This window comes from Carcharodon carcharias, chromosome 14 (assembly GCF_017639515.1).
Source record: "Carcharodon carcharias isolate sCarCar2 chromosome 14, sCarCar2.pri, whole genome shotgun sequence".
NCBI lineage: Eukaryota > Metazoa > Chordata > Chondrichthyes > Lamniformes > Lamnidae > Carcharodon > Carcharodon carcharias.
This window is the reverse complement of record NC_054480.1, coordinates 2,472,322-2,485,569: the sequence shown is the minus strand read 5'-3', so window position 1 is coordinate 2,485,569 and position 13,248 is coordinate 2,472,322. Positions and strand designations below refer to the sequence as shown.

The following is a 13,248-nucleotide window of genomic DNA, read 5'->3' as shown; positions in this document are numbered from 1 at the left end:
GTCACAATGAGGGGACATGTTTAAATAAATTTTAACATCATTTATTAAAGTTTTTTATTGTCTATTCAATCTCCCTGAGGCAGCTCCGTGTGCATCTGTGAAAGAGCGCTGGCTCCAACTCTCCCTCCTCCCCCACCCCACCCCCCCCCACCCCCACCGCCCGCACAGGTAATGCTGAGCGCCAAGGGCCAGATCTCACGCTGGGCGGGCCTTGATTGGCCCACCCGCGAAAGTGGCAGCGCGCAGCCAATCGGCAGCAATCAGCTCCGTGCCAGCTCCCGCCCAGGCGTTGTCATCAATGGCCTCATGTGATTCGCATAAGAATTAGTGGCAGGAGTAGATCACTCAGCCCTGCAAGCCTGTCTTCAATGAGCGACCCCTTAGTTTTTAACCGTGACCCCTAGTTCTAGATTCTCCCACAACCTCTCCACATCCACCCAGTCAAGACCCCTCAAGATTTTAAAGATTTCAATCAAGTTGCCTCTTGCTCTTCTAAACTCCAGTGGACACCAGCCTAACCTGTCCAATCTTTCCTCATAAAACAACCCACCCATTTCTGGTGTTAGTCTAGTAAGCCTTCTCTGAACTGTTTCTAATGTATTTACATCCTTCCTTAAGTAAGGAGACCAGTACTGTACATAATACTCCAGATGTGGTCTCACCAATGCCCTGTATAACTGAAGCATAACCTCCCTACTTTTGTAATCAATTCCCCTCACAATAAATGATAACATTCTATGAGCTTTCCTAATTACCTGCTGTCCCTGCATACTAACCTTTTGTGATTCATGCACTAGGACACCCAGATCACTCTGAATCTCAGAGCTCTGCAACCTCTCTTCGTTTAGATAATATGCTTTTTTATTCTTCCTGCCAAAATGAACAATTTCACATTTGCCCACATTATACTCCATTTGCCAGATCTTTGCCCACTCACTTAAGCTACCTATGTCACTTTGTAACCTCCTTATGTCCTCTTCACAACTTACTTTCCTACCTATATTTGTGTCATCAGCAAATTTAGCCACCATAATTTTAGAATCATAATTTGAAAATCTCTATTAGGTCATCCTTCAGCCTTTTTCCCCCCAAGAGAAAACAGACCCAGACTCTCATTTTTTTTCCTGATTATGTTTACCCATTCATTTTGATTTTTTAGTGACTTATTAGTGATTGTCTTATATTTATGGTCCTATAGTTTTGGACTCCCCCAGAAATTAAAACATACCAATTAAAGGATTATCAATTTTAATGGTCATTATCAGGTCTAGACAAAAGAACCCCTGTTCTCAGGTCACTGAGGTTAAGTGGTAGTTTTGATGTTGCTGTGGGAGAAATGCTGGTTGGGTCCTCATGTAAATGCCCACTAAATGATCTCAGTTTGACCTGGACCAAAGAACGAGATCTTCAGCAGGACTACACCCTCCCCTGTGCCAGGTGGACAGGGACTCAGCACCTGTAGTTGAGCTGCAAAGTAGCATCTGCTGACGTAACAGAAAGTGCTGCCAACTAGACATAAACTTCAATGAAGAGCTCTGATGAAAGGTCAAGGACCTGAACTGTTAACTGTTCCTTCCTACACAGATGCTGGCTGATCTGCTGACTGTTTCCCAGCATTTTCAATGTTATTTCAATGGCAGAGCATTCAATCTACACTTTGCATCCCCTTTTAGATCTCTGTGTAATAGAGAGAACCACACCTATCTTGTTACTGACAGGTTAGTGCTGGAGGAATAAGCACTTGGTTTCTCTGGTCTTACTTGATCACAGATGTGAAGGCCAAAGATGAGAGCCAGCATCCCGGTGGAAGGATATCGTCCATGGTGCTCAGTCCATTCATCGTGGATATACTTGAAAAAGGTTGGATGAAAGATGATGATCTAGTGGAATAATAATATGGGAATATTATAGATTATACCAGGTGGGATGGGGATGTGGGCTTATTGCAGATGGGGGTGATTGGGTTGGGATGTTCTTGGTTCAATCCCTGGGGGTCTCTTGTTGGAGCAGAAGCAGTCTGGAGTAAATTCCTGACGTTGGACAACAATATCTCAACAACAAGATCTTGGAGTAAACATTGCAGGAGGACAATCTGAACACTCGGAATTATTCTGGATAGAGAAACACACGCACACACACCTTACACCGAACCCATACACACACACACCATGCACATAAACATATACACACACACCTTACACCGAACCCATACACACACACACCATGCACATACACACACACACCTTACACTGAGTCATACATACACACACCACACACATAAACATACACACACTCACCTTACACCAAACCATACACACACCATGCAAATAAATATACATATGCATATAGGCACCTTACATACGCCCTATATATTGATGCATGTACACTTGCATACTCAGATTTTTGCACACCTGCACACAATGAACATGGTATATGTCACTATTACATTAATATAAAACAGCTCATCTCACCTTGTCTGGATCAGCTTTAATGTGATTTTTCACTCTCCTGTATATCCTGGAAGGGAAGAAACAACATGAGGGAAGTGTTTACTGCTAATGTGATTCACTCAGAAACACCACGGAGAGGATAACCAAATGGAGACTGAATAGGACACGCTTCAGCAGGAATGGAGACTGAATAGGACACACTTCAGCAGGAATGGAGACTGAATAGGACACGCTTCAGCAGGAATGGAGACTGAATAGGACACGCTTCAGCAGGCTGCTGCCATACAGCTAAAAGAGGATTGTGCATTAGTGATCCACATCAGAATGCCTCTAAAAACATCTCAAAATACTCCACGGCAGTGAAATCTGGGAGCACTGCTTCACACAAAGGTTAGTGGGAATCTGGAACTCTCTGCCCCCCAAAAAATACTGTGGATATGGAGCTAAATTGAAGCTTTCAAAACTGAGATTGATAGATTTTTATTGGGTAAAGATATTGAGAGACAGAGAAAAGCTGGGTAAATGTAGTTGAGGAGTAGATCTGGTAGGATCTAATTGAATGGGGGGAACAAGCTTCAACAGTTGAATGACTGACTCCTCATTTTTTAAATTTGTTCAGGGGTTGTGGCCTAGCCAGAATTTATTGCCCATCCCTAGTTGCCCTTGAGAAGGTGGTGGTGAGCTGCCTTCTTGAACCGCTGCAGTCCATGTGGTGTAGCTACACCCACAGTGCTGTTAGGGAGGGAATTCCAGGATTTTGACCCAGTGACAGTGAAGGAACAGTGATATATTTCCAAGTCAGGATGGTGAGTGACTCGGAGGGGAACTTCCAGGTGGTGGTGTTCCCATCTATCTGCTGCCCTTGTCCTTCTAGATGGTAGTGGTCGTGTGTTTGGAAGGTGCTGTCTAAGGAGGCTTGGTGAGTTCCTGCATCTTGCAGATGGTACACACTGCTGCTACTGTGTGTCAGTGGTGAAGGGAGTGAATGTTTGTAGTTGGGATGCCAATCAAGCAGACTGCATTGTCCTGGATGGTATCAAGTTTCTTGAGTATTGTGGGTGCTGCACTCACCCAGGCAAGTGGGGAGTATTCCGTCACACTCCTGACTTGTGCCTTGTAGATGGTGGACAGGCTTTGGGGAGTCAGGAGGTGAATTACTCGTCGCAGGATTCCTAGCCTCTGACCTGCTCTTGTAGCCACAATATTTATATGGCTAGTCCAGTTCAGTTTCTGGTCAATGGTGACTCCCAGGATGTTGATAGTGGGGGATTCAGCAATGGTAATGCCACTGAATATCAAGGGGAGATGGTTGTATTCTCTCTTGTTGTGGATGGTCATTTTCTGACACTTGTGTGGCACGAATGTTACTTGTCACTTGTCAGCCCAAACCTGGATATTATCCAGGTCTTGCTGCATTTGGACATGGACTGCTTCAGTATCTGAGGAGTCATGAATGGTGCTGAGCATTGTACAATCATCAGTGAACATCCCCACTTCTGACCTTAAGATGGAAGGAAGGTCATTGATGAAGCAGCTGAAGATGGTTGGGCCGAGGACACTACCCTGAGGAACTCCTGCAGTGATGTCCTGGAGCTGACCTCCAACAACCACAACCATCTTCCTTTGTGCTAGGTATGACTCCAACCAGCGGAGAGCTTTCCCCCTGATTCCCATTGACTCCAGTTTTGCTAGGTCTCTTTGATGCTACACCCGGTCAAATGCTGCCTTGATGTCAAGGGCAGTCACTCTCACCTCACCTCAGGAATTCAGCTCTTTTGTCCATGTAATGGACATGTAAGGCTGTAATGAGGTCAGGAGCTGAGTGGCCCTGGCAGAACCCAAACTATGCATCAGTGAGCAGGTTATTGCTAAGCAAGTGCTGCTTGATAGCACTGTCAATGATCCCTTCCACCATTTTACTGATGATGGAGAGTAGACTGACGGGGTGGTTATTGGCCAGGTTGGATTTGTCCTGCTTTTTATGGAAAGGACATACCTGAGCAGTTTTCCACATTCTGGTAGATGTCAGTGTTGTAGCTGTACTGATCCTTGCGTTCCAAGTAGGGGATCGAAACTCGACAGGGGTTAAAACAGAAAAGTTGGTGATCAGATTGTAAGTGTGATGAAAGCTGGAAGGAGAGATTTGAATCGGGATTGATGGGAGTTGTGAGTCTGGGCCCGAGTGACATCATGCAGTTCAGGGCAATGGTTGGAAAGGGAGGAATGGAAATGGTTGTTGAAGGCAGAAAGAGGACATTGACTGTCTGGTATTAGGCAGACAACATGGCAGATGAAATTTAATGTGTAAAAGTGTGAAGTGATTTATTAACATAAACACGTGAACAAAGAGTTGTGGTGCAGGAAGCCATTCAATCCATCATGTACACTATGCGAAAAAGAGCCACCAAGTCTCACCCCACTTTCCAGCTCTTTGTCCATAACCATGCAGGTCACTGCAAATCAGGTGCATATCCCAGAATCTTTTTAACTGCAGTGAGGGTTTCTGCCTCTTTCAGGCAGTGAGTTATTCCCACCAACCTCTGGGTGAAAATATTACTCCTCAATTCCCCTCTAATCTTTCTGCCAATTATTTTATTGACCTCTCTGCTAAAGGAAATAGGTCTTTCCCATCCACTCTACTTAGGCCCCTCAATTTTCTACACCTCAATTAAATCTCCCCTCAGCTTCCTCAGTTCCACTGAAAACAATCCCAGCCTATCCGATCTCCTGTTCCCTCTCACATCTTTCCTGTAATGCAGTGACCATGACTGTACACAACTCTTGAGCTGTGGTCTAACTTGTGCTTTATACATTTCTAACATAACTTCCTTGCTCTTACATTCTATGCCTTGGCTAATAAAGCAAAGTATTCTGTATGCCTTCTTGACCACTTATCTACTTTTCCAGTCACATTCAGGGATCTGTGGACATTCACTCCAACCTCCCTCTGTTCCTCTACGCTTCCCACTATCCTCCCATTTCTTGTGTATTTCTTTGCTTTGTTTGCCCTTCCCAAACTTCTCCAGATCGAATTCCATTTGTCACTTTCCTGTCCACCTGACCAGTCCATTGATATCTTCCTGTCTCCAGCTTCCTTCCTCACTATCAACCACACAAACAGTTTTTCTATCTTCTGTAAACTTCTTAATCATACCCCATACATCTACGATTAAATCACTGAAATATATCACAAAAAGCATGGGCTCCAGTACTGAGTTCTAAAGAAGCCCACTGGAACCAGCTTTCCAGGCGCAAAAATACCTGTCATGCATTACCCTTTGTTTCCTGCCACTCAGCCAATTTTGGATCCAACTTGTCCTTTGTCCTTGGATCCCATAAGCTCTTATTTTTCCCACCAGTCATGGGAGCATGTCAAAACTTCGCTAAAAACCATGTTGATGCTACCCTCATCAACCTGAGTCATGTGGATCTGAAAGACCAGTGGAAGCAAATTCAACTGCAACATTCAAAGAGAATTGGATAAATATTTGAAGCGGAATAATTTACAGGGCTATGGAGAAAAAGCGGGGGAGTGGGATTAATTGGCTGGTGCTGCCAAAGAATAGGCAGAGGCTCAGGGAGCCAAAGAGCCTCATACTGTGCTGTATCATTCTATGATCCTAGGATTTTATGACAGAAGGAGAGAGGGTTGAATTTAAGATGAGAACGGTGATATTTGTCATACATTACCCAAAGAAAGAAACAGTTGTATTTATATAGCACCTTTTATGACCGCAGGATGTCCCAAAGCAGTTTACAGCTAAACAAGTACTTTTTGAGGTGTGTTATGGCTGGGATGGGAGGAATGCGCAGTTGATCTAGCCCCACTGCTCCACAGGTTGCACCATTAGTGTAAATGTTCAATTCACTCATCAAAATGGCCAATTATTTACCTTCGCTACTGTTAAACCCAGGAAAGGAGAGGATTGAAGCAGACTTCTTTCAATTCACTCCAAATGATTGATTCCTTATAAAATGAAACTTATTTTTTAAACAAGTTGCAAGAACTGGTTGATACCAAATTTGTAATCTGAAAGTGTAACTATCTATCCCTTTTAAAATTCCCCATCATGCGCGCATATACACACAAAGGACAAACGGATAGGGTCTCTGCAGAGATGGGCGGTTAAAAGAAAAGACTTCATAAAACAAAGGATAAAGTTTGCCGGGATTTGATGCTGATAATCGGGTGCTCCCTCGTGTGAAGACAGATCGCTAGTCCCAGTAGATGCCTGGAGATTCTCACCAACGAAGCTTCGGCGTAGAGGAAAATAGATCCTGATCAATCCTTCTTGTCTCAGCCTCCTGGGTTTTCAGAGACAGACAAGTTCCACTGAGATAGGAATTCCCAACTGGAATTGATAACCACTCTATTTCAGGCAAGGCTCAGAAAATGTGAACTGGGCAACTTTTCCCCTTCTCAGTTCATTCCCAACTGAGTTCAAAAAAACAAGCTCAAAGCATAAAGTTCCTCCATCTGATGATTTCCAGTAAATCACCAGGCCGTCACCTTTAAAACAGTTTTTTCTCCAACAATTGAAGTGATTGCAGTTCAAATAGCAAATAGCTCTCCTCCTCAAGTACCATGCAGGTTAGGTGATTTCTTGGAAAAAGCTTGCTTGCTCACACTCCAAGGTGAACTTTTGGATTGTTTTTAAAAAAAGTCATGTGTCCAAATAATCCAACGTCCTTCCAAATTTTAAAAGAAAATACAGTTCTTGAAGATATGTTTCCCAATAGGTGTAGTTGAAATGTAGAAAACCTGGCAGCCAATATGCGCACTCCAGGCTCCCACAAATAATTACCTCATCTGATCATTTGGTGATGTTAACTGAATGTTAAATATTGGCCAGGACACCGAGGACAAGTGCCCAGCTCTTTTTCAGAATAGTACCATTCAAGAGGGCAGATGGGGCCTTGGTTTAAGGCCTCATCCAAAACATGATACCACTAAAGTGCAGCACTCTCTCAGTACAGCGTTGCAGTGTCAAGCTAAGATTTTTGTGCTCAATTCCTAGAGTGGGACTTGAACTTACTGTCTCAGAGTCAAAAGTGTCACCCACTGAACCGTAGCTGACATTGCAGTGCAGTGGTCAGAAGCCAAATTGAGAGGAGACAGTTGGACTTTGGAAGAAATGAGCTTGATGAGGGAGGAAAAAACTGCAGAATCTTGAGGGGTTGGGGCTGGTTGTGGTTGAACAGTGGGTTATCCAGAAGAGACCAGCAGTTCAGACATTAAAAACAGGTGACAAAACAAAAACAGAATTACCTGGAAAAACTCAGCAGGTCTGGCAGCATCGGTGGAGAAGAAAAGAGTTGACGTTTCGAGTCCTCATGACCCTTCGACAGAACAAAACAGGTGTGTTTTTATGACAATCCAGTAGTTTCATGGTCATTATTACTGAGACTAGCTTTTTAATTCCAGATTTTCTTTATTTAATTGACTGAATTTAAATTCCCCAGCTGCTGTGGTGAGATCTGAAGTCAGGTCTCCTGACCATCAGTCTAAGCCTCTGCATTACACATCTTGTAACAACCATTATTCTACCGAGCCCACTTCATTCAATTATCTTCATCTGTACCTAACCCTAAAGCTCAGATATCTGTCCTAATCAGACAAGATGGACATCATGTTAGTGAGACATAGGATTCCTCATACAGACGATCACTAAGCTTTTCTCAGACTATGTTTTACTTACAGAACGTTTTTTTTGTTTGATAGGACATTCATAAACCACCATAGGTCGAGAGGTTTAAACGGGACCAGTACCAGGTGAACATTGGATTCAAGGTCCTTGGCACTCTCTGGGTACATAAAGTGGTGGGTGGTCTTTTTTCCCACATCAGACTCGTGTCCCTTGGTCACTGCCCTGTTCATTCTAAGTAGAAAAGCCAAAGAGTTACTGAAGTGGTCAAAATCACAAAACTCAAAGTTTTCTGTCAAAAGCTTAAGGTACAAAGAATAATGACTGGCTTTCATGTGAGATTCCCTACTGGTGACATCCCAAATTCCCAACAGGTTGACCTGAGTTAGGCATGTAGTGTTAAGGTACTCTAACATTGTAACAGTCAATGGGATTACTCAAATCATTGCACTGTATTATCTGTGGATTGCTGGGTTTAACAGGTAGGCAATTTCCTCCAGCAGATTACTTCCACACAAAACTCTGCAAACGAACATTTTCAACAGCTCCCACAGGCAAATTAAGAAACTAATTAAAGAAATTAAGAAATTAAATATTTAATTGAGTAATGAGTTCGCCACTGAGATTACAGCCTTGGGTCAGGTGACTAAGGTGATTAGATGTCCGGACAGCCCAGAATCAGGCTGGAAGATCAAAAAGACACCAGGAAGAGTTGACCCCACAATAAATTTAAAGAAACCAAATCCTATCTTTTCCCGCGTACTTGCAGCTGCCCTTTTAAAGACAGCTGGTTAGGCCACCCTTGTCAGGTGTGGACAGAGTAGCACAATGCACCTTCTGCCCTTTCATATTTCAGAACAATGTCAGGGCACCATGTTAGAATTGGACTTCTAACTGAAACAGTCAAGAACCCTGAGCCATTTAGACAGAGGATCTCTGGTAAAATTGTGGTGCATGAAAACAATGGGAATGTGGCTCTGTTAGTTAAAGAGCTAGGATTAAAACTTCCCCAATTTTTGGAACACTACTGCCCCTTTACTGCTGGGCTGGGCTGAGAGAGTTAAAATTGACCCTGTTGCATTTTAAAACTTGCCTTATAACAACATCCTGCGAATCAATCAACTCTCCATAATTTGATCCTTTGAGATTTCCAGAATTTCCAACAACGGCACACCTCCGACACTGACAGGAACGGTCAGTCTTAGATGGTTTGGATTTAGGCATGGCCTCAAAGAGTTTGCTCTGGGCAATGTTCAGCTTCGGATGCCTAGACTGTAACCTCTGAAGACAGAAACAATGATTGTCAGTGTACAGTCATTTACGAGAAAACAAAGCAGGTTCAGAGTGGGTGAGGGGGTGGGGTCAGGGTCAGAGTGGGTGAGGGGGTGGGGTCAGGGTCAGAGTGGGTGAGGGGGTGGGGTCAGGGTCAGAGTGGGTGAGGGTGTGGGGTCAGGGTCAGAGTGGGTGAGGGGGTGGGGTCAGGGTCAGAGTGGGTGAGGGTGTGGGGTCAGGGTCAGAGTGGGTGAGGGTGTGGGGTCAGGGTCAGAGTGGGTGAGGGGGTGGGGTCAGGGTCACAGTGGGTGAGGGGTGGGGTTAGGGTCAGAGTGGGTGAGGGGTGGGGTTAGGGTCAGAGTGGGTGAGGGGTTGGGGTCAGGGTCAGAGTGGATCAGTGGGTGGGGTCAGGGTCAGAGTGGGTGAGGGGTGGGGTCAGGGTCAGAGTGGGTGAGGGGGTCAGGGTCAGGGTCAGAGTGGGTGAGGGGTGGGGTCAGGGTCAGAGTGGGTGAGGGGGTGGGGTCAGGGTCAGAATGGGTGAGGGGGTGGGGTCAGGGTCAGAGTGGGTGAGGGGGTCAGGGTCAGTGTGGGTGAGGGGGTCAGGGTCAGGGTCAGAGTGGGTGAGGGGGTCAGGGTCAGAGTCAGAGTTGGTGAGGGGGTGGGGTCAGGGTCAGTGTGGGTGAGGGGGTGGGGTCAGGGTCAGAGTGGGTGAGGGGGTCAGGGTCAGTGTGGGTGAGGGGGTCAGGGTCAGGGTCAGAGTGGGTGAGGGGGTCAGGGTCAGAGTCAGAGTTGGTGAGGGGGTGGGGTCAGGGTTAGTGTGGGTGAGGGGGTGGGGTCAGGGTCAGAGTGGGTGAGGGGGTCAGGGTCAGGGTCAGAGTGGGTGAGGGGGTCAGGGTCAGAGTCAGAGTTGGTGAGGGGGTGGGGTCAGGGTCAGTGTGGGTGAGGGGGTGGGGTCAGGGTCAGAGTGGGTGAGGGGGTCAGGGTCAGTGTGGGTGAGGGGGTCAGGGTCAGTGTCAGAGTGGGTGAGGGGTGGGGTCAGAGTCAGAGTGGGTGAGGGGTGGGGTCAGGGTCAGTGTGGATGAGGGGGTGGGGTCAGGGTCAGTGTGGATGAGGGGGTGGGGTCAGGGTCAGAGTGGGTGAGGGGGTGGGGTTAGGGTCAGAGTGGGTGAGGGGGTGGGGTTAGGGTCAGAGTGGGTGATGGGGTGGGGTTAGGGTCAGAATGAGTGAGGGGTTGGGGTCAGGGTCAGAGTGGATCAGTGGGTGGGGTCAGGGTCAGAGTCAGAGTGGGTGAGGGGGTGGGGTCAGGGTCAGTGTGGATGAGGGGGTGGGGTTAGGGTCAGAGTGGGTGAGGGGGTGGGGTCAGGGTCAGAGTGGGTGAGGGGGTGGGGTTAGGGTCAGAATGAGTGAGGGGTTGGGGTCAGGGTCAGAGTGGATCAGTGGGTGGGGTCAGGGTCAGAGTGGGTGAGGGGGTGGGGTTATGGTCAGAGTGGGTGAGGGGTGGGGTCAGGGTCAGTGTGGATGAGGGGGTGGGGTTAGGGTCAGAGTGGGTGAGGGGGTGGGGTTAGGGTCAGAGTGGGTGATGGGGTGGGGTTAGGGTCAGAGTGGGTGATGGGGTGGGGTTAGGGTCAGAATGAGTGAGGGGTTGGGGTCAGGGTCAGAGTGGATCAGTGGGTGGGGTCAGGGTCAGAGTCAGAGTGGGTGAGGGGTGGGGTCAGGGTCAGTGTGGGTTGGGGAGTGGGATCAGGCACAGAGTGTTGTGGGGATGTGTGGTACTAAAAGATTAACTGAGCATGATTCAAACATCCTTCTTCCCTCACCGTCCAGTTGCCAAATGAGTAATTTTGTGTAATAAAGGTGAACATAATTATGCTACCAAGAGACAATGCCTTTAGGAGATGGGCCAGAAAATGATGGAGCTTTTGCCTTCAACCAACAGTGAGAGTGGATCAACATAAAATGGAACTGTGGCACAGGGCATTAACACTCGGACATACAGTGGTGGGATACAGACTTAACTCTCTCCCCTTCCCATCAATCAACTCTTAATCCAAAGGGAAGGCATGTGGTGTGGAGAAAGAGTCTGTGGAGAGCATCACCTGTTGCTAGTCAATGTTGAAATAACAAAACTGTGCAGCTCACTTGCCTTCTCTCCAGGCTGCGAAAGACTGTGGTCACAGCAATGAAAACCACCATAACTGGCGAAGGGGAAGATATGCAAGCAGGAACATTTAAATCTGGTCACCTGGAGCTCATTGGCCCGGAGATACTCCGTTGAATGAATGAGAACGATCCTACTAGGATCAGAATCAGGCTTATGCAGGCAGCACCAAGAGAAATGTTGACAAGTTTTGCTACAGATGTTCATTTCATTCAAGAGATCTGTGTTCAACTGTAGCCTCGTCACCTCACTCTGCATTACGTGAGTGTGGGGATGTCTCAACCCATTCCATGAAGGATTCATGTCTTTAAGAAATTGACTAATTGACTAAATTGACAATGCCACACTGCAAAGGCACAAGGATGGGTCTGTGAGAAATGGAAACCTGCCACTATCATGTAGGATGGACCCTCTGTATTTAAGTAAGCAGCTGTTGGATTTGACACCAAGTGTCTGCAAAGGGATGTGCTGCAACCTCTTTAATGTTCCTCATCAGAAAACAAAATGCAACCATTTTAATGGGGTCTAAGAGCTCTAACACTGTAATATATGGAAAAGCATGAACTTTAACAGCACCTCCCAAACCCATAGATAAAACAAAAAAACTGCGGATGCTGGAAATCCAAAACAAAAACAGAATTACCTGGAAAAACTCAGCAGGTCTGGCAGCATCGGCGGAGAAGAAAAGAATTGACGTTTCGAGTCCTCATGACCCTTCGACAGAACTTGAGTTCGAGTCCAAGAAAGATTTGAAATATAAGCTGGTTTAAGGTGTGTGTGTGGGGGGGGGGGGGGGGGCGGAGAGATAGAGAGACAGAAGGGTTGGGGGGGGGATGTGGTTGTAGGGACAAACAAGCAGTGATAGAAGCAGATCATCAAAAGATGTCAACGACAATAGTACAATAGAACACATAGGTGTTAAAGTTAAAGTTGGTGATATTATCTAAACGAATGTGCTAATTAAGAATGGATGGTAGGGCACTCAAGGTATAGCTCTAGTGGGGTTTTTTTTATTTTTTTATATATCATGGAAATAGGTGGGAAAAGGAAAATCTTTATAATTTATTGGAAAAAAAAAGGAAGCGGGAAACAGAAAAGGGGTGGGGATGGGGGAGGGAGCTCATGACCTAAAGTTGTTGAATTCAGTATTCAGTCCAGAAGGCTGTAAAGTGCCTAGTCGGAAGATGAGGTGTTGTTCCTCCAGTTTACGTTGGGCTTCACTGGAACAGTGCAGCAAGCCAAGGACAGACATGTGGGCAAGAGAGCAGGGTGGAGTGTTAAAATGGCAAGCGACAGGGAGGTTTGGGTCATTCTTGCGGACAGACCACAGGTGTTCTGCAAAGCGGTCGCCCAGTTTACGTTTGGTCTCTCCAATGTAGAGGAGACCACATTGGGAGCAATGAATGCAGTAGACTAAGTTGGGGGAAATGCAAGTGAAATGCTGCTTCACTTGAAAGGAGTGTTTGGGTCCTTGGACGGTGAGGAGAGAGGAAGTGAAGGAGCAGGTGTTGCATCTTTTGCGTGGGCATGGGGTGGTGCCGTAGGAGGGGGTTGAGGAGTAGGGGGTGATGGAGGAGTGGACCAGGGTGTCCCGGAGGGAGCGATCCCTACGGAATGCCGATAAGGGGGGTGAAGGGAAGATGTGTTTGGTGGTGGCATCATGCTGGAGTTGGCGGAAATGGCGGAGGATGATCCTTTGAATGCGGAGGCTGGTGGGGTGATA

At 46.6% G+C, this 13,248-nt stretch overlaps 1 protein-coding gene across 6 annotated transcripts in view; it reads right to left on the bottom strand.

The window, feature by feature from the left end:
• LOC121287440 (CMP-N-acetylneuraminate-beta-galactosamide-alpha-2,3-sialyltransferase 2-like) overlaps positions 1-13,248 on the bottom strand; it is a 30,153-nt gene that overhangs the window by 2,138 nt on the left and 14,767 nt on the right. For all 6 annotated transcript variants that reach the window (XM_041205327.1, XM_041205323.1, XM_041205329.1 and 3 more), the window contains 4 exons: positions 9,189-9,376; positions 8,150-8,329; positions 2,472-2,517; positions 1,761-1,880 (listed from right to left, as the gene is read on the bottom strand). In XM_041205327.1, the coding sequence (XP_041061261.1) occupies positions 1,761-1,880; positions 2,472-2,517; positions 8,150-8,329; positions 9,189-9,376 (534 nt within the window). The remainder of the gene's footprint in view (positions 1-1,760; positions 1,881-2,471; positions 2,518-8,149; positions 8,330-9,188; positions 9,377-13,248) is intronic.